At 34.8% G+C, this 21,411-nt stretch overlaps 1 protein-coding gene across 4 annotated transcripts in view; it reads left to right on the top strand.

Annotated features, from left to right (window-relative positions):
* Positions 1 to 21,411, top strand: part of RPS6KA2 (ribosomal protein S6 kinase A2) — a 455,741-nt gene that overhangs the window by 371,918 nt on the left and 62,412 nt on the right. For all 4 annotated transcript variants that reach the window (XM_074188016.1, XM_074188018.1, XM_074188017.1 and 1 more), the window contains one exon: positions 3,777 to 3,865. In XM_074188016.1, coding sequence (XP_074044117.1) covers positions 3,777 to 3,865 — 89 coding nt within the window. The remainder of the gene's footprint in view (positions 1 to 3,776; positions 3,866 to 21,411) is intronic.

Below are 21,411 nucleotides of genomic sequence, written 5' to 3'. Positions count from 1 at the left end.
TGACTGTCAAGATTTCCGAATCAATGTCAGAAATTATGTATTATTTCTTCTCTTTATCCCTCAACATCAGTTCTTTCTCTACTCCACTGAGTTAGAGATGGACTGTCCTAACAATTTCTAAATAAATGCCTCACCTGCCTTTCATCTGAAGTTGATTTATTTGGCAATTTATTAAAAGAGTTGGGGTGGGGGGTATGTGTAGCTTAAGTTGCCTCTGAATGACTACATCTATAGGATTACCCAGGTTCAACACAGATACAGTCCTAGAATATCTCAGGAATAGCTTTTTCCCAGTTAGGCACTCTCTGGTCTAGGTTCCTATTCCCAGTTTTCTCCAGATCTAGTCTCACCTCTGCATCAAGGATCCTTGGAATTTTTTGTTTGTTTGTTGTAATCCATTAGATCCCTTTGTTAAGACTGATGAAACCTGCAATTCCTTCCTAAAGTAAAAAACTAAAAGCATAAAATATAACACATTCATCATGTTCACTTTTTAAAAACAGTTCTCTTATGTTTTTCCTTCCTATCCCATGGTTTTATTTCTTTTCCCTTAGTCCTAATTCTTCATACACAAAATGACTAATATTTAAATATCAGCACAAATGTATATGTACAACTTTTACCAGACTATTTGCCACCCAGGGGAGGGGGTGTGGGAACGGAGGGCTGTAGAAAAATGTATAACTTATAAATATGCAAGTAGATGAAATATTGAAAAACTTCCATAGTATGTAATTGGAAAAATAAAATATCAATGAAAAGTTTAAAAAATAAAAAAATAATAAAATAAAATACATACAAAAAAATCAATTGTAGTGAAATGCCATTATCAAAAAAAAAAGAAAAATTAACCCCACATTAAGAACCCCTGCTCCAGGCATCAGTATGCTTTCTGCCTTAAGTTCTAGGTGTTCCTAGTAATAGTCAAGGCAATTTCAGAGGTACCAAACAGATGTCCCTGTGCCAAATATATTCTCATTCAGTTACCTTGGTATAAAAAAAATTACCAAAATTAAATATGCATTGCCCTGCCCTTGTAGTCTTTAAAAATGTAAATAAGGTCAAGAACTTTCCATCTGAACATGTAGTTTCATTCATTTAGTGAACTCCCCTCACCAAAGAAAATTCTTTCCACTGAGGATCAGCAATTAATAGTCTTAGAGAATTCTCAGGAAGCAAATGACTTGCCCATGGTAACACAGTTATTATGTGCCAAGGTTAAGACCTGAAATGAGTCCTTCTGGCCTTCAGATCAAAGTCTTTATCCATTACCCTTCAACACAATTATCACATAAGCTTATACTTTAACCAGATTGCTCTCTTCCTTACATGACAGAACTAAAGATTTTGATACTGAGCCCTTGAAAGATTGAAATTGTTGAAAAAGGCATCATGTGATGGCATTTCCCAAAAGCACTTTGTCTTCTTAATATGTTGATAAAACTAGTCCTGGCATTCACCCACATATGAAAACACAGCCTCCACTGAGAAATCAGGTGTTAAATAAGACAAAGGACAGATTCCCCCCCCTCTTTTCTAGAATAAAACAGGGTGAAAACTTAAACCATTTCTACTTAGACTGTCTTGATTAATGGCTATTAGAGGAACTTGTCTACCTTTATAATTAATGTGTCACCTTGACTAAGTATTATAATCAAATCTAAAAGCATCTATACGCTGAGTCTCTTTACCATTTCCCAGTTCATTCATTGGCAGTCCCTAATTAAATTTTTCACCCTTTATTTACATTTTGTTCAAGGCAAAAATTAATTATTATAATAATTTAGTTTAGCTCATTATAATAATTACTGTCAAGAATTTTTTTTTAACCTTAGTCTTGGGATGGGGGGGGAATAAAGAAATTTGAACATGACTACGTATTTACAATCTTACAATATCCTCATCTCCCTACCAGTTTCAGGAAATGGAAAATTCAGAAGAAAAGGGGATAGAATAGCCATGGAGAAAGGAAGGAGGGAGGAGACAAGTGAGCTCTGGAAAGGCTTCTTCTACAAGCTCACAATTAAGAGAATGAAATTACAGCCAGCAGCAGAATCCAAGAGTTAGTCTACTTAGCCACCCTCCACCCCCTGCCATGCTGATGGTGCATACACTTGCCATTTTGTACAGCAGAGAGCTTCCTGAAAAGTGGAGCATAAGCTAAATTTTTGAAAATTAAATTCTATTTTAAATGAAAGAGGGAAGCGAATTTAAAGGAACCCCAATGGGAATCCTTTTGGAAAACAAATAATCCTGCTATTGCCAACTACCAGTACCCCTTCCTAATTTTCTCTTTAAAAAACCCGGATTATTTATATATTTATATTATAAAATAGAGCTCTGATTTACTTGGTGACTTCAAAGTGTCAGTTCCTAGAGCAGAGATTGTCTCTTTCTCTGTCTTCATATTCCCAAAACTTAACACATTCCTGAAAGAAGGTAGACATTTTAAAATGATCTTTGGTGAACTATTTGCTTCTTTATGAGATAAGCCATGCTCAAGTAATAGTATTTCATCTCAAGAAAAGGAATAGAAATTGTTCTCTCTAAAAGAAAAGCCTAAAATTGATTCTTTTGATGTAATAAAAAGTCTGCCCATGTTGCTAAAAAATAAAATGTCTTCTCTCCCTCTTCCTGTACCTCCTTATCTCCTCCTTCTCCTCTCCCCTTCCTCCTCTCCCTCTTCCTTTTCCCCCTCTCCTTTCTCCTCCTGTCCTCTGTTTTCCCTCCCCACTTCTACTTCTTGTTCCTCTTCCTCGTCCTCCTCTATGTCCTTCTCTAAATGCATTATTATATATTTGGAGATAGAGTAAGGAAGCCAAAGTCCTTCTCCCAATATGGCTCACCTAACTTGGCCAACATGAATATTCAACTTTGTGAGCTAGTTTCCTTTGATAACTAGGTGACACAGTGGATAGTTAGATAGAAGACCTGAGTTTGAAGCCTATCTTAGATGTTTACTAGCTATGAGACCCTGAACAAATCGCTTAACCTATTAGCCTCAGTTTCTTCATCTGCAAAATAGGGATAACAATATCACCTAAAGATATACATCACTTTGAAGATCTTAGAGTGCTATAGATATGTCAGCTATTAATATTATTCCCTTAAAACTCTAGTTGAATTCATTATATATATATATATATATAAAATGTGTATAAGTTTCATATATTATGTGTATGTATATATTAAATATATATATATAATTTTATTCTAAGGCTAAAGGATTTCATTTGAATAGTAACTGGATATAAAGTAAATTTACCTATTTCTGAAGTTAGTGAAATCTCTACAGCAAATGAGACCTGTTATTTGTTAAAAAATACAGGGAGTCTGGGGTGGCTAGGTGGATAGAGCACTGGCCTTGGAGTCAGGAGTACCTGAGTTCAAATCCAGCCTCAGACACTTAATAATTACCTAGCCATGTGGCCTTGGGAAAGCCACTTAACCCCATTGCCTTGAAAAAAATTTTAAAAAAATACAGGGAGTCCCCCAAAATTTTAGTGCAGTTTTAAGTCAATAAAGTTTTAAAACTGCACTAAGATTTTGGAACACCTTATATAACCTCAGGTTTTACTTTTAGCCAAGAATGTCCATGAATTTGATTGACCAAATTGTAGAAGGGTTCTTCGGTGTCACAGGTATGCTCTTGGCTGACACAAAGTAGATTCTGTGTCCCTAAGCTTCAGATTCCAGCACTGATCATTGAATATTTCAGATAATCTTCAGAAGGATCTCTCTGGCATTTACTATACAAGAAAACTTATATTTTTCAGAGCCAAGCTCGGGATGCCTCAATTCCTAAGCATTGAAGCTCAGAGTTTGTTGAGAGCACTCTTCAAAAGGAACCCTTCCAACAGACTAGGTATGAATGAATGTGTGTTATTTCTGTGTTTCTCCATGTCCTTCTGACTCATAATGTAAACATGGCTATTTGTCCTTCTTTCCTTTGAATTTTATCCAGAATCATTCCTACTGAGTTTGAGAATTCAGTTATTATATAATGAAGAGCTCCTAGAGAAGGGGACAGAAGCTGATGTACAGCATTGGTCTCCAGAGGATAAGCATGATCTATTTCTCTGAGAACTCCAAGTGAAAAATCTTTGTTACAATCATAAAAATAAGCCATTCCCTCATGTGAGAAAAATGCTAAAAGATAAAGCATTTAGTTTCTGGAGAAACTAGTTTCTGGAGAAGTAGTTCCAGGATGCAATGTTTTTGTTGATTTTTTTCCTTCTGTAAAATCATAGTTCTCAACTTATTTTCATTATTTTTAGAGTGAGTTTCTAATTAGTTTCTAACCTCAAAAAGGCATTATAGGTTGTAGTGTCATATGGGTTGTTGATAGAGAATTAGTCTCAGTCAGGAAGATACAAGTTCAAGGCTTGATGATGATAAATCTCCTCAGTGTCCTGGACAACCTTCAAAAACCTTAAATGGTACAGATGGTGCAGATTAGTAGACATTACATAAAGCAATATTTCTATTTTTTAAAATATCACAAAATTAAAAACAGGATTTTCAATTGCAGTTCCTTTAAATTTGGATTTCACCCCACTTGAAGCATTGTGAAAAGCTTGGTTTATCAAAAGATAAAAGTAAATTATGGGCTGATTTTTTTCTATAAATCTCTGATCAATTCACTAAGGATTCCTTTACATAGAAAACTTTCCTAACATATTTAAAAGATTTTGTGTTGGGTCTAGTGTGAAATCCCACCACAAGTGAAAACTCCCTCTCCTAATGCAGATCACCAATGAATCTTGTCTAGTCTCCATTTCCTTTATAAATCATTAAATATGCTAAGCCATTGACCTAAGTGGACAGAGAGGAACGTTCCCTTCAGCAACTTCCAAAGTAATAGTATTTGGTGGCCCTTGGGGTAAGACATCCTGGTAAAGAATACAACGTGGGCACATTGTCCTTAACAGGAATGTCCCTACCCTGCCTTGAGATTTATTCGGTCCTCAGATCCACTGTACCTAGATCAGAGAAACTGAACAAGGTCAAATAGATAATTGGCAGATTAATAACCATAGTTATATAATATTTGAAGGTCCCAGTTTTCTCATCTTTAAAATACTAGTATCTCTGACCCTAGAGCAGGGGTGGGAAACATTGACCATATAAGGCCCATGAAATCATTTGATCTGGTGCTGCCACAGCATCTGCAGGCAGTACTGAAAATTCAATAAATCTAAAAACTTTTTACGGGTGAATTAAATGTTTGACCAAATATAGTAGGTTAATTTTTAAAGTAATTTTGTATGTTCCATGAATAATGCTATCTATCTCCAAATGGCCCTTGGCAGAAAAAAAAGGTTACCCACTCCTACCCAAAAGGTTCACTAAGATTCCTTCTGTATCTAAATTCTAGTCATTTAGATTGTAAATGCTGCAAAAATAAAATTGAACCCCTTGAGTAATCCTATTCTTTTCAAAATTCATTTTTTTCTGCTTAAAAAGGCAGAAAACAAAAGAAACAGAATGCAAAGATTTCCAGACCCTGAAGTTCCCTCTATGCCTCACAACTTCAACAAACTTTAAGTGATAAATGGATCTAATCCTCCCCAGATCCTGAGTCTGTTACTTAAACTAATTTCCACATGTAGAAATTCATAACATCAGTAGAAATTTGTATTATAAGGTATTTTACGAGTGACATAAGTCACAAATGAATGGAAAGGCCACCCAATATCATTGCAATATACTCAACTAGTATTTACAAAAACAGAAGTTACAATATTTAATGTTAATATTTTGCCTTTGCATAATACTTTATGCTTTTCAAAGGACTTTCATATTTAGTCCTCATAGCACCTTGCTTTGCTTTTGCTCATTATTTTTCTATTTGCGCATTGGATTTTTCAGGGATATCAGGATTTATGCTGATATGCTACATATTTGAAGATTAACTTTCATTTCCCTTCATTCCTTAAATAACTAGATATTAAAAGAAAAAAAATTTGATTGTCTATGTATAGGATATTCTGACTTGAATTTTTACATGTATTCGCTTTCTCAAAATATGGGCATGACCAAGCTTCCCAAGCTGTGAATTATCCATTTGTAAAATGTAAAATGAGAAGCATCATACTAGTCATTCAATACAGTTTGGGAAAGCTCAAATTTTTATTTTTCTACTATTGTTGTTTGAAAAAATAACCTCAAAACTTAGAATTTTGTAAACACTAAAATTTATCACTCCAAGTATTTGGTTCTCCTGAAAACTCAGGGTTTCCCTTTCCTTCCAAGTCCATAAGAAGAAATTGCATCCTTTCACTTAGAGACCAGCTAAGTCTTCTTTTCTTTTCTTATGCATTTCCAGAAATACATGGATTTTCCAGTGTCCCATTTTTAAGGGATAGCAGGACATAGGAGAGTGGAAAAACAAAGTCAGAAAAGAGTAATAATAGCTGGTATTTGTTTATGCTTAAAGATTATAAAACTCTTCAAATAGAGAGGTAGCCTAGCTTAGTGGATAGAGAGCTGACCTCAAAAATCTGGGTTCCAGTCCAGTCTCTGACACAATTGGGCTTATGACCCAAGCTACATTCACAGTCGAAGTAATTCTCTAAGACTCTAATTTGCAGAAAAGGTAAAGGGAATTTCCTAACAAGAAATTGCCTATACTAATGAATCTCAGTTCCAGTCCATATTTATGCCATTTTGATAGGTACACTTAAACTATTTTCTCCAGGTAATAAATGAGAAAACCTAAAACCTGACAAGTGTCTTGCCTCTGTGATCAAGAGAGAGTAAGTGATAGATGTAGAATTCAAATGCTAGTTTTTTTCCAGGCTTAAAGTACATTATAGTACTCTCCCAATATCAACAACCAACATTTATTTAACAACATTTAGGTACATGTATATTATTTCATTTGTACATATTAATGGATGTTTGTTTACATCATAAAGTTGTGGTGATGTAAATGAAAAGTCTCCCAATTTTATAGATAAGAAAATTGAGCCCTAAAGAAATTAAATGCCTTGTCAATGATAGCACAATTATGTTGCTCAGAGCATTGACTAGAGTCAGACTTGGTTCAAATCTCACCTCTTATATGACCTTGAATAAATCATCCAGTCTCTCTGGTCCTCGATTTCCTCATCTCTAAAGTGAATTTGGACTAGATAACTTCTGGGTGTCCCTCTGTCTCTACACCTATGAATTATGGGACTTGATGAAGTATTGGAGTTGAGATTTAAATTCAAGACTGATGGATGAAAAGCCTTTCTATTTACCAGTCACCACAGCACCTGCCATGTTAACCATCTGTTGTTTAAAATGACTATTAAAAGTAGTGGTTCAGGGGAAGTTAGGAAGCACAGTGGAAAGAGCACCAACCTTGATGGGAGGATCTGAGTCCAAATATGGTCTCAGATACTTACAGGCTCTGTGACCTTGCTCAAGTCACTTAACTCCAATTGCCTAAAGAAAGAAGTGGTTCAATGCAAAGGGTACTGCCAATGAAATCAGAGAACATGTGTTTGAATCTTATCTCTGTTACTTACCATTAGCAATAAAACAATAGGAAGTTAACTAAATGATGATGGAGGACTATAGTGTGGAAAATTGCCTGTATTTCTTTTGTTTGTTTGTTTTGGCAAGGCAGTGGGGGTTAAATGACTTGCCCAAGGTCAAATAGCTAAGCAAGTATTAAGTGTTTGAAGCTGGATTTGAACTCAGGTTCTCCTGACTCCACTGTGCCACCCAGCTGCTGCCTACATGTACTTTCAAATTCAGTTGATCGGTTTTACTTTTTTTCCTCTTTTTAAATTGCTTTTTCCCTTTTTAAAAAAATATTTTGTTTTAATAAAGGCTTGGCAGTGAAAATTTTGGAAATGAAGCTGCTAGAAAAGCAAAACAATATCCATTTTAAAATAAAGACCACTAGAAGGCTTTGTCATCAGATAAACCTGACAGAAACTTTGGCATTAAAAACTCCAACTTCATTGAGTATGAAACAATCAAAGAAAATTAAAGTAGAATTTTAAAGTAAGGCTAAATGGATGGGATCTCTGGACCTGAAGTTAGGAAGACTTGAGTTCAAATACAAACTCAGATATCTAATAGCTATGTGACCCTTGGTAAATCAGTTAATTTTTGTTCACCTCAGTTTCCTCATCTGTAAAAAAAGGACTAATAATTGCCAGGGTCATTGTGAGGATCATTTTAGATAATAATTATAAAGCACTAATGACTAACATATATTAAGCACTATAGAAATGTTATTATTATTAAACTAATTTATTATTATTATTATTACTTTTATTGTTGTTATTGTTATGGAGTATCATATGATCAATGAAAAGAGTGAAGATTCATGTTTCTCAGGAAAAGTGGTAAGCTAACTCATGTATATATATGGAGAGAGAGAGACAGACAGAGACAGAGAGAGAGAGACAGAGAGAGAGAGAGAGAGAGAGAGAGAGAGATTGGCAGAGGCATAATGACCAGTGAGGGATCAGAATCTCAAAGAACAAAGAACTATATTTCAGAATAGCTCTATCATAAATCATTGGCTAGGGTCACTGTTGATTGATTAGTCCATTTCCAATGATTCAGGAAAATGCTTTCTAGTTCATCTTATTTTATAATTTTATAACACTAATATTAGAAATCTCTTCCATGACTTGAACCAAAAGAGTTGAAGAAAATCTTCCCTTCCCATCTTTCAACTGACAATAGAAGTCTTCTAAGCTAAAACTAAGCCAGTTGCTCCATATTAGCTCTACTGTTGAAAGCTTTGAGGCCTCTGGATTGTAGCTATAGGACTTAATCCTAGAAGCTACCATGAGACTGGTTTTCAAGATCTTCTCTCTCTCTCTTTTTTTTTTTGCTTTTTTTAAAAAGATTTTAATTCATTTTGAGTTTTACAATTTTTCCCCTAATCTTACTTTCCTCCCCCACCCCCCACAGAAGACAATTTGCCAGTCTTTACATTGTTTCCATGGTATACATTGTTTCAAATTGAGTGTGATGAGAGAGAAATCATATCCTTAAGGAAGAAACATAAAGTATAAGAGAGAGCATGATCAGACAATACGATATCAGTTTTTTTCCCCTAAATTTATGGTAATAGTCCTTGGTCTTTGTTCAAACTCTTCAGTTGTTTCTCTGGATACAGATGATATTCTCCATCACAGACAGCCCCAAATTGTCCCTGATTGTTGCACTGATGGAACTAGCAAGTCCATCAAGGTTGATCATCGCCCCCATGTTGTTAGGGTGTACAGTGTTTTTCTGGTTCTGCTCATCTCGCTCAGCATCAGTTCATGCAAAATCCCTCCAGGCTTCCCTGAATTCCCATCCCCCCTGGTTTCTAATAGAACAATAGTGCTCCATGCCATACTAGCCATTCCCCAATTGGAGAACATTTACTTAATTTCCCATTCTTTGCCACCACAAACAGGGCTGCTCTGAATATTTTTGTACAAGTGATTTTTTACCCTTTTTCATCATCTCTTCAGGGTATACCGGTAGTGGTATTGCTGGATCAAAGGGTATGCATATTTTTGTTGCCCTTTGAGTGGTTCCAGATTTCTCTCCAGAAAGGTTGGATGAGTTCACAGTTCCACCAACAATATAATAGTGTCTCAGATTTCCTACAACCCTTCCAACAATGATCATTATCCTTTCATATTGTCCAGTCTGAGAGGTGTGAGGTGGTATCTCAGAGAAACTTTAATTTGCATTTCTCTAATAAGTAATGATTTAGAGAAATTTTTCTTGTGACTATGGATTGCTTTGATCTCCTCATCTGTAAATTGCCTTTGCATATCCTTTGACCATTTGTCAATTGGGGAATGGCTTTTAAAAAAAAATATGACTCAGTTCTCTGTATATTTTAGAAATGAGTCCTTTGTCAGAAATATTAGTTGTAAAGATTATTTCCCAATTTACCACATTTCTTTTGATCTTAGTTACAGTGGTTTTGCCTGTGAAAAAGCTTTTTAATTTAATGTAATTGAAATCATCTACTTTGTTTTTAATGATATTCTCCATCTCTTCCTTAGTCATAAACTGCTTCCCTTTCCATAGATCAAGATCTTCTCCCTTAACTGGTTAGAGCATCCTTGCCTCAAGAGCAGGAAGACTCAATAGCATAGAATTTTCTACTTGAAACTGCTGATGATAGTTACAAAAAAATAGATAAAAAAGGAAATATCTGGGCATCTAAAAACTAATATTCACTACATAGACCTATAGATACATTTTGAGTGGAGGTCAGTGTATATGTAATTACTTTTTATAATTCCATTAAAAGAATTCAAATCAAATGTTCCATAATCTTACAAGAATTTTTAAACCTGTCAAAAAAAACCATAATCTTTATCTTTAATTTAAGCTATCAAGTGGAAGAACCTTGATTCAAATGTACATATTAAAGCTTCATGCTTAATTTTATTCCCATTTTTGAATCCATAAACACCAGTGTTCAGTTTTTTCAGCCTCAGCCAAGAATTGAAATACGATGCGTCAAGGACTCCTCTAACAACTGCTTCATCCTGCCCATGAAATTTCCCTGAAGCTATTTTTATAGTTTTGATGACTAAAGCACTTTTATTTGCCCTTATTTAAGTTGAGGAGCTTGAAAAATGAAATGTCACGAAGTTGAAGTCTGATTTTTTTTAATCTTCAGTGTAGAGTTTATAATACAAATATTCCTGCAGCCTGCAGAGATTGTACCGAAGTTTTACTCTATAGTTCTTTTAACTAACTTGTCCTATCTTTTTGCTATCATGTGAGCTCACTACTTTTTAGAGGTATTTATTTTTAGAGGTTTTCACAGTTTAATAAAAATGGAGAGCTTTAGGAATTTAAATACTTCAAGAAAGAAGAATATATATATATATATATATATATGTATATATAAAAACTTAGTCTTTAAGCTAATATTATCAATATCACCTGAATGAAAACAAACTAAATTGTGCATCAAAAGGCTTGGATTCAAATCCCAGCTTTGCTGCTTACTATCTATGTCTCACCTGAGCCTCAGTTTCCTCACATATAAAACAAGGAGGTTGGATTAAATAACTACTAGGTCCCTTCTAGCATGAAATCTGTGATCCCATGAGCTAGAAAGCATGAAATTGAATTATTTACAGATTTCTTTTTGTCTCTGACAGTTGTAGAAATAACCATTATTGAATTTGATTCCCATGAAAAAATTATCTGTATTTTCATCAAATGAGATTATACTAAATTTCCCTATGACACTTACTTTTATCATTGTTGTTCAGTTGTTTTTCAGTAATGTCTGACTCTTGATAGCCCTATTTGGGCTTTTTTTGGCAAATATACTGAAGATGGTTTGCCATCTCCTTTTCCAATTCATTTTATAGATGAGGAGACTGAGGCAAACAAGGCTAAGTAATTTGCCCAGGATAACACTACTAATAAGTATTTAAGGTCATATTTTAACTCAGGAAGATATATCTTCCTGACTCCAGGACCAGCACGCTAACCACTGTACTGCCTAGCAACTTATTTTATTATTTGCTTTTTCCTTAAGAAAAGATTTGCTGTTCAATCTACTATTCCCATTTGTAGTGATCCTTTTTCACCAGTAAGTGCTAATTAGCTATAGGATTAAAAAAAATAGGGACTCTTAAGACAATGAAAAATCTAAGTAGCAACTGTCAATCAGTGAATATTTATTAAGCACCTATATGATATGCCAGACATTCTTCTAAGCAGTGAAGATACAGAGGCAAAATTAAAATAGTGCTTGCCTTTGTAGTCTGTATGTCTCCTAATCCTCCCAGTTCCATTCCTTTCTACTCTCATTTAGATAATCTCTTGACTGGGAAGTATGAGAGAGTAGCTCTATATGAATATTTCTAGGATTATAATAATAGAAATTTCTGCCTTGCTCTTCAGTCAGCCTCTTTATTTCCTGAAAGTGGATACACATCACTTTGTCTGCTGTTTGGTTGTAAAATAGGAAGCAGAGGAAGATGACAATAGACACAGTTATTAACAAGCCTTTATTCCTGAAATGAAAGACCTACCATTTTGAGGGATGTTAAATAGGTGTTCTTAAATCTTTCATCCCCTCTACTGAGATAATTACAAGGAGGAAAAAATGGGAAAAGTCCTGTTTACCTTAGCATTATGACTATTCTCATCCCTGACAAAGGTATATATAAAAGGGCAAAGTACCAGAACACTAAAGACTGTACTGGAAATTTGACAGTGATAAAGAGAAGAAGATATATAGCCTTGCATGTTCCCCACCCCCACCCCCCAAAAAAAGAAAACGAAGGAAGAAAAGGAAAAAAAAGGAATCCTTACTGTAGTCTGCTAGAGAAGACAAATCATTCTGATTCAGCCATCCTTACATGACCTATCCAGAATTCAGCTTTGCTTATCAAACTAGCTAATGGTTGAAGAAAAAAGAATTCAGTTCATATTTTCTTTAAGAAAAATCACTGTTCTCTGATCTCTTCCTTCTCCTTCTTTAACTTAAGAAGAAACCCTCTCTTCCAAAGAAATTCGTAAGCCAGAAGAAAAGGAACAGACAAGAAAGTTATCTTTTCTTTCTGTGTGATTCTTGTATCGTTAGTCACACTGGATCTTTTGTGTAGAGTTTGTGAATTCTCTGGCTCACTCACCAGTCTTTTTGTTTTGACATCCTTTCCCTTCTGAAGGTAGTTTTCCCCATCGTTGCTTAATAAGGACAGTGAATTTCTGGACCAGATATTTAGCAAGCCTGAAAAGTTGCTGATATTCAAACATTGAAACGATTGTTCGCTATCCCAAAGGAATGTATGAAATACAAATTGGGATTGTATATGGAGGATAAATGCAAAGGAAGCAATTCAGTGGGCATGGGTGAGGGGGAGGAAATCTGTACAGCTTCTTGTTTATTCATCTTTTCTTCATGAAACATGTGTATCCACATGCTTTGGAAATTAACAGATTCCCAAAGGAAATAAGATAAATCAGTAGAATCAAATTTCTGCAATTGATCGGATAATTCCACTGAGAATCCAGGAGATTGAAATTCAATAAAATTTCACTAATTTAAATAAACTGGGGACAATTGACTAAATTATTAATCTTTTTTTAAAAGAAATGTAATTTTCCCATGTTCAAATACTTAGAGAAGCTAGAATCTGGCTAATAAAATACTATTTAATAAATTATGTATGGAATTTACAAACAAAATTCAGTATAAGTAGTGAATCAAATTATATGTTGATTGGTGTTTCCAAAATCCCATCTATTTTCCTTGCTTTGCTACTTTGATGGACTGGTTAACTCATCAGTCAGTGACTACTTCTGGGAAAAGTACAGATTGCTAGCTATTCTCAGTTGATTATTTGTTGACTTTTGAATCTCACAGCCCTGTGGCTACACTATAAGGATGACTCATGTTTCTATAGAATCCCTCAACAATTCTTTCATAAATGAACTTGATAGCTGTGATATTTCAGCAGGTAGGGTAGAGAACAGGGCAAGAGCTGACTATAATACAGTGAAAAATCACACTGGTTTTGGAATGAAGGTACTTGGATTCAAAACTTTGTTTATTAGCTATGTGAATTTGCACAAATCATTTAACCTCTCTAATTCTCAGTTTCTTAATCTATAAAATAATTATATCTGAATTTCCTCAGAGAGTTGTTGTCAGTTTAGTGAAACCATAAATTTTTCTACATATTTGAATTATCTTTAGTAGTGGTAGAATTGAATTAAATCTTCTCTCCAAAATTCCTCTTCCAGTGTTCTTTCCACTATGTCTCTCTAATAGTTGCAGAAACTTAACCTAAAGGAACAAACCCCTAATAGTGAAATTTAAAGAACCACAGAAAATAGTTGTCTTTTTTATTATCAGTAGGTCATTTTTAATTCCTTTATTGGCAGCTGAAAGTTTCCACTGAAATTGCTCTCTTCAAAGCTACCAGTAATCTCTTAACTGCTAATTGAGAGACCTTGTCTAAATTCTCATCTTCCCTGACCTAGTTTCTGTAACATTTGACACTGCTGATCAATCACCCTCTCTCCTCTTATTAGACCCTCTCTCTTCTCCAGGTTTTTGTGACACTGATCTCTCCTGATTCTCCTCCTACTTATCTGACAGTTTTTTTCCTAATCTCCTTTGCTGGATCTCCATTCATGACATGCCCATTAACCATGTGTGTATCTCCTGAAAGACTCTTCTCGGTTTTTCATCCCTTCTCCCTCCTATCTCAATGATTTCATTTACTCCCATGGATTCAGTTGTCACCTCTATATGGACTATATCCATCCCCAGTCTCTCTCTCCAGAGAGCTAGTCCCCATTACACTGTCATTTGAACTTCTTGAATTGGATATCCTGGAAGCATCTCAAACTTAGCATGTCCAAAACGGAACCATCCTTCTAAGAAATCACCATCCTCCCCAGATCCCAGGCTCACAACCTCATATCATCCTAGACTCCTCTCCCACACTCTCTCCATTTACTCAATCTACAACCGAGTCTTGTCATGTCTACCTTTACAAGCTCTCTCCATGCATACAGACTCTGACCTGATTCAGGTCTTCATCACCTCACCTTAGGCTATTTTAATAGCCTTTTTATTTGTCTCTGCCACAAGTCCTTCCTTCCCCCACATTAATCAATCTTTCATTCAACTTCCAACGTGATTTTCCTAATGAATAGGTCTGATCATGTAGCTCCTATCTCCATCACTCAATGTACCATGGTGGTTTGTTATGACTTAGAGTTTCAAATACTATAAAGTGCTCATCTGGAATTTGAAACCTTTTACAACTTGACAACTTCTTCCCCTTCCAGTCTTTTTGCCCATTCCTGTCCTTTCCATATATCCTAGGATCCGGCTGTACTGGTCTACTTTCTATCCTTGGAACATAACATCTCTATTTCCTGACTCCATGACTTTGCACTGGCTATCTATCATGCCTAAAATCTCTCTTTTTCTGCTTCCTGCCTTCCCTGTCCTTCAAAACTGACTATAAATCACATCATTGACAAGAAGCCCCTCACAGTCCCTCTACCTTGACCACTATTGCCTCTTCTCTGAGGTTAAGGTATACATTTTGTATGTAAATAGTTATTTTCATGTGGTTTCCCCAAATAGAACATGAGCCCCTTTAGAACAGGAACTGGGTTTTTACCTTCCTTTATCTAACTTGCATCTTAGAATATAGTGAGTATTTAACACATTCTTGTTGACTAGCTGTTAACTGATCTCACAAGGGAACATCTCACTTCTTCTTTGCAGAGATTGTCTTCTTGTCTGTACCAGGGTGAAATCAAAAGACAAAAGGACCTATTAGAAGCAGCTAGGAGGCAATAGATACAGCGCTGGGCCTAGAGTGAAGAAGACTTGAGTTCAAATCTTGCCACACAAACTTACTAGCTGTGCAGTTCTAGGAAAGTCCCTTAATATCTATGTCTCAGTTTCCTCAGCTGAAAAAATAGGAAGAATTAACAGCACCCACCTCCCAGGATTGTTATGAAGGTCAAATGAAATGTTGTAAAACACAGCACAAGTCCTAATTAAATGTTTATTTCCTTCCTTTCTCCTTTTATTACATCAGCAAATATACCCCATAAAGTATCCCAGCTACCAATATATTTAATGAAGTAATAATTGGGTCTAAGAATAAATATAACTATGACTCAGTCACACTGTAGGCACGCCTGAGAGATTGCAAAATGATTATATGAAAGCAAGTAACAAATTTATTGTCAAGAGTTTTCTGTGCTTGGTAAAGCTAAAAAATTATATGAAATAGCATAATTCAGTGCCCCTTCTACTAAATTTCTGTATTGGTTTTTTTAAAAAAAAGACAAAAAGAATTGCATATTGCTCATTATATGGATTTAAGTGGCTATATTTATAACAATTGATAACAAATCCATCATTTTTTTATCTTTATTTTTCCCCACAAAAAGGAATATGATTAAAAATAAAAAGAAACCCAACCTCTAGTACTTTTTATTAATATGTAATAACTCTTTTGGTAATTGCTAATGAGCATCTGTAGCTTTTCTTAGAATCCCTGAAGCAGATGCTCCTGGGAGATTGGAAGTGTCCCTGGAGAACTTAAGGCAAAGGTTAGATATGCTGATGAACACAAAAATACTACAGCTAAACAAGCTTCCTTTAAATAATTCAATCAAATTGTCATTCAGAGAGCACCTGTGTGAATGCAACCTCCACCAAGAGCAGATAGTTGTGTTTATATGTGCATGTATTTTCCTTTCCAAAGTCAATGCTTTCAACTTTTACTTTAGCTAAGGGATTAAAATATAATAATCCCAAAATGTCTTGACCTGCTATAAATTAGCACCAGTCATGTACTTAAGTAGAAGCCAGCTTTGGGCTAATTAATAAAGAACAACTATGCCATTCCTAATACCAGATCAGACCTGGAAATAGTGTTTTAAACCAAAGATGGCTCAGAGAATTTACTTCATGAGATATGACTCACAAAAAGGTTATCTAACCCCAAAGTAAATATAAGAAGAAATAAAGACCAGAATCCTTGGAACTACTCTGCACATAAATAAGGATTTTATTTATCCTATGTGCAAGATTTATCTACAGTGTAAACTCTTTAATCAGAGAACACATTTTATCTATATATCTATCTCAATCCCTAGGACATATATTTGCATATGGTAAAGGATTTCATATACACTGAACAATGAATGATTGTAGAATTATTCTTAGCACCATGAAGACTTGACTCTTATAAAATATAGTGTATATATATATATATGTGTGTGTGTATATATATACAGACTACGCATAAAAAAGAATACAGATCACAGAGGGTGCAAAAAATTTAATCTTCTATAGTTAACTAGATTAATTATAAAATAATCAAACTTATTTCCAACAATATATAAGAATATCAAATCTTTATTATTATAACAGATCCCTGAAAATTATGTCCTCAAAGTAAAATTTGTAGTATAATAGGAAACTAGATTTATAAATAGTGAGTATTCTTAAGAAAAAAAAGTAGAATTAGAAAATAAGTATGGTTTTTTAAAAGAAAAAAATATTCTCATTAGAGGCTTCCAAAGGCAGGGAACAAAACACCTCTCAAAGCTAGACATAGGCCTGAAGAACAGACAATGACTATTTTACTATAGGCTGCTATCAAGAGACTTTGGGGAACAACTTATTCAGTACATGAGAATCCCATATCATATTTTTAATGCCATATTTGAAAAATCAAGGCAACAGAAATTAAAACTTTATGACATACTTGCTGAAATAATTTATTTAAAATTTCCCCAAAGAATCATTATGGCATTTAATAAAAGACAAAAACTGAAACAAAAGTAGAATTCTGCCCAATTTATGTTCATAATGTTTCATAATTTTTATGTTATGATTTTAAAACTGTGACTTTAAAGAGTAGAGCATAAGAAATTGAAGTGGAAATGATGAAACTTTAACAATGATAAACAGAGGGGCGGATAGGTGGCATAGTGGATAAAGCACTGGCCCTGAGTAAGGAGTACCTAGGTTCAAATCCAGTCTCAGACACTTAATAATTACCTAGCTGTGTGGCCTTGAGCAAGCCACTTAACCCCATTTGCCTTGCAAAAACCTAAAAAAAAAAACAAAAAACAAAAAAAAAATGATAAACAGAAAGCTAAGAATGAAGACCATTATGTGAGGCTTTTTCGACTTTTTTTTGAAAGGCAAATTGATGTAATGGATGATGAGCTGGCCTTGGAGCCTGAATTCAAGTTCTATTTCTAATGAAAATTGGTTGTGTGACCCTGGAAAATCATTTGACTTATCAATGCACTAGATATTGGAAAAAATGTATTAATCTACATTCATAAAGGGAGTTTTCCTAATCCAGAAATCCCCTATAGCAATTAAATCACATATCTACTCCATATCCTTAGAATCTTTAAGTCAGTGCATTATACTCCTTCCCCCAGAATTAAATCTCTGCAAATGATAAGGTGAAAGCATTATTTGGTATGTCAATTTTTTTCCTGGGACTTCAGTTATTATCCCATATCTTATGCATATTATCGGTAGATTACAGGTAATAATAGCCATTCTGGTTTGACCAAGATTGATTGCCTTAATCAGGTAATAATATCTGATTATGATCCCATATCAAATCAATATTGGTCATGAGACAAGCATGCCCATTATTTGATATCTTTTTTCGGTCGAAAACTGTGTCCATTGCCACTGGTTAGACATATTAAGCTTCCTTGCTATGTACAAAAAAACCATTAATCACAAATTATTTTTGTTCAAAGATAAGCAGAACTAGAATCCCTAAGAAAGAATTGAAAGGAAAAATAAATTATCAGGAAAAGGTAACTGTAGTACATTTAGACAATCAGCTAAAGAATAATACACTGTTTTAATGCTACCTACTTTCTTGTTCTCGTAGGCAATGAGGAGATTCAGTGAATAGAACTCAGAATTTGGAGGTAGTTAGACTACTACCCCAGTCACTTAGTAACACATCATTTGACCTTTCTGGGGCTGTGTCTTCATCTATAAAATGGGGATAAAAATAAAGCCTACCTCACAAGATTGTGAGGATCAAAAGACTTAAAGTAGTGTTGTAAATGCTAGATAGGATTATTAATCTGGGTTTCCATGACTAAGGGCAATAGGTGCATCTTGAGTCACTAACCTTATGTGACCTAGTCAGGCTCTTTGGTCCTCACAGAATATATTAGCACTCACTAGTATGCTAGTACTCAGCCTTTAATTCAATAATCTCATTGCTAGAGATATATATATATTAAAGAGAAAAAATGGAAAGAAAGGTCCAACATACATCAAAATAATCATAGTGACACTTTTTGTTGTAGCAGATAACTAGAAACAATGGGAATGCCTATCATTTGAAGAATGGCTGAATAGGCTAAGATATAAATAGTATGATATATTAATATAATAGAAATGGTAAATGTGAGAAATTCAAGGGAAACAAAAGATATATATAATTGGATGCAGAAAAAATATCAGTAGAATTAGAAAAGCAATATAAAAGATTACTACAATTATGTAAATGAAATCAGTAAAAGGAAACCAGCTAATTGAAAAATTAGTAATGGTTCTAGGTAACAGTTAATGAAACATTCTTCTTTCCTCTTGGTATAGAGGAAGGGACAGGGAGGGCAGAACACATTATTAAACATTCAACAGTTGTTTTTCCTTAATTGTTTCCTTTTTTTAAACAAGGAATTCCTGGGGGTAGGGGAGGAGAGATATTCAGAAATGCCTATTCTGTAAAAACAGAAGTCATCAATAAAACTAATTAAAAAACAAAACCAAAATAAAATGGAGACCACAATGCTTGTACCCCTGCCACAAAAGATTATTAAAGGACAATATAAATGTGATCCCCCCCAAAGAACTTGACTTTCCCATGACTGATTTGTATTATGCCCAATAGTTTTCATTTTGTTCTCACTTATTTCTATTGCACATACAGATCTGCTAATAGAATGTTAATGCATTATTAATTTAATGTTTCCTGGGACCTCAGTTTTAAAAAATAGTCCCAGAACTGTAAGAATAAAAGAAAGTAAAAAAAAAGTTTTCATAGTCTAAGCATAATCTGCACTAAGAAAGAAAGCATAGTGACAGTGTTATATGACATCTAATAAAGTTAATGCAATAAATCTTTGGCTACATCATGTCTAGGACTAGGAAGGTGAAAGCACCATTATAATCTGCCCCAGTTATGCCACATATAGAATAATATTATGTTTAGTTGAAGTTCACATCTTAGAAAACAGAACTACAGCCTATCTGGAAGCAGACAACCCAAGATATTTGTGAGACTTGAGACCATAGCCTAATGAAAAGAAGATTTTGTGTTATCAAACATTTTAAGAACATTTGAAATATGGCACTAATCTTTTTCTGCTTGATTCTAGAAGGCAGAACTTGAGACAATGGATAGTAGTTTTGATAAGCAGTTTTCATATTCATATAATGAGTGGGGGGGAACAATTTGAGCTATTTCAAAATGGAATGGACTACCTTGGAAGTTTGCTCTCACTGGACACCTTCAGTTCAATGACTACTTTTCAGGAATGTGATAGGTGGGGTTCATTATTGAACATGAGTTGAGGTCATTTTTGAGTTCTCTTACCTGTTCTGACTACTAGTAAGCATGTATTATGTATCTGCTGTGTGTCAGACACTGTGCTAAGTATGGGGGAATACAAAGAAAGGCAGACCTTGCCCTAAGGGTATTCACAGTGTAACTGAGGAGACAACATGCAAGCAGTTTTGAACAAACAATCCTATGATGACATTGATAATGATGATATTTGTCCTTTGTCCTCAGAGAAGACCATGATAAGCAAGTAAACTGGATTTGAGTGAGGGAGTGCTTTGCTAAGCCACCAGCCTCACTCTCTCCTCCAGAGCCATATGGATCCAGTGACCAGATATGAATCAGACTAACTGGAGATGACCCTAGGGGCAAGGCAGTCAGGGTTAAGTGACTTGCCCAAGGTCACACAGCAAATGTCAAGTGTCTGAGGTCAGATTTGAACTTCAGGTCCTCCTTACTGATGCTCTAGTCACTGCATCACCTAGCTGCAATCTATGTATGGGATTAATAGAAAAGAGTCAAGAGAGCAAAGACACTAGAACCAAGAGAGATTGGGAAAAACATCTGGTAGTAAGTGGGATTTTAACTGAGACTTTTAAAAAAGCCAATGAGTAAGATAAAGAAAAAGAGCATTACAGGTATTGGAGAACAGCCAGAGCCAAGATATGAGGTATCTTAATTCAAGGACAGAGAAATGAAGTCTAGGGTCACTGGATTGAGGAAGGAAAGGGAACAAGCCTTTATTAAGCACCTTCTATATGCTAAACACTGTGCTGAAAGTTTTACAAATGTCATTTCTTTGATCCTAACAACCTTGGATGGGGGGGTAGAAGGGAAGTATAACTATTTTCTTCATTTTATAGTTGAGGAAACTGAGGCAAAGTGACTTGTCAGGGGCGCACAGCTAGTAAGTACCTGTGAGATTTGAACTCAAGTCCTCCTGACTCCAGGTCCAGTGAATGATCGTCTGTATCATCTAGCTATGCTGCTTCAAATCTTTTTCTCATGCTTATATTCAGCTAGAAGAAAGCTTTGAGTTTTGGAGGGTTTTGAAGCGATATAATATATCTTATTATATATTTGATATATAATATTATGTTACAATATAATATAAGCAATAGCTTATTTCTTAGTATGTGTGATGACTGTCTTTATATTTAGAACACTTTGCCTTGTTTGAAAACAGCTCAAGCTCCACTTTCTGCAGGATTGTTTTCCTGGTCTCCTGCTCCTGGTGATTTCATTTTTAAGGCTACTTCCCTTCTATTGTATAAACCTCATGCATGTGTTTAAGTATCTATGTTCTAAATGCGCA

This window comes from Macrotis lagotis, chromosome 5 (genome assembly GCF_037893015.1).
Source record: "Macrotis lagotis isolate mMagLag1 chromosome 5, bilby.v1.9.chrom.fasta, whole genome shotgun sequence".
Classification (NCBI taxonomy): Eukaryota; Metazoa; Chordata; class Mammalia; order Peramelemorphia; family Peramelidae; genus Macrotis; species Macrotis lagotis.
The sequence above is the reverse complement of the archived record's forward strand: the minus strand, read 5'-3'. Positions and strand labels throughout refer to the sequence as shown.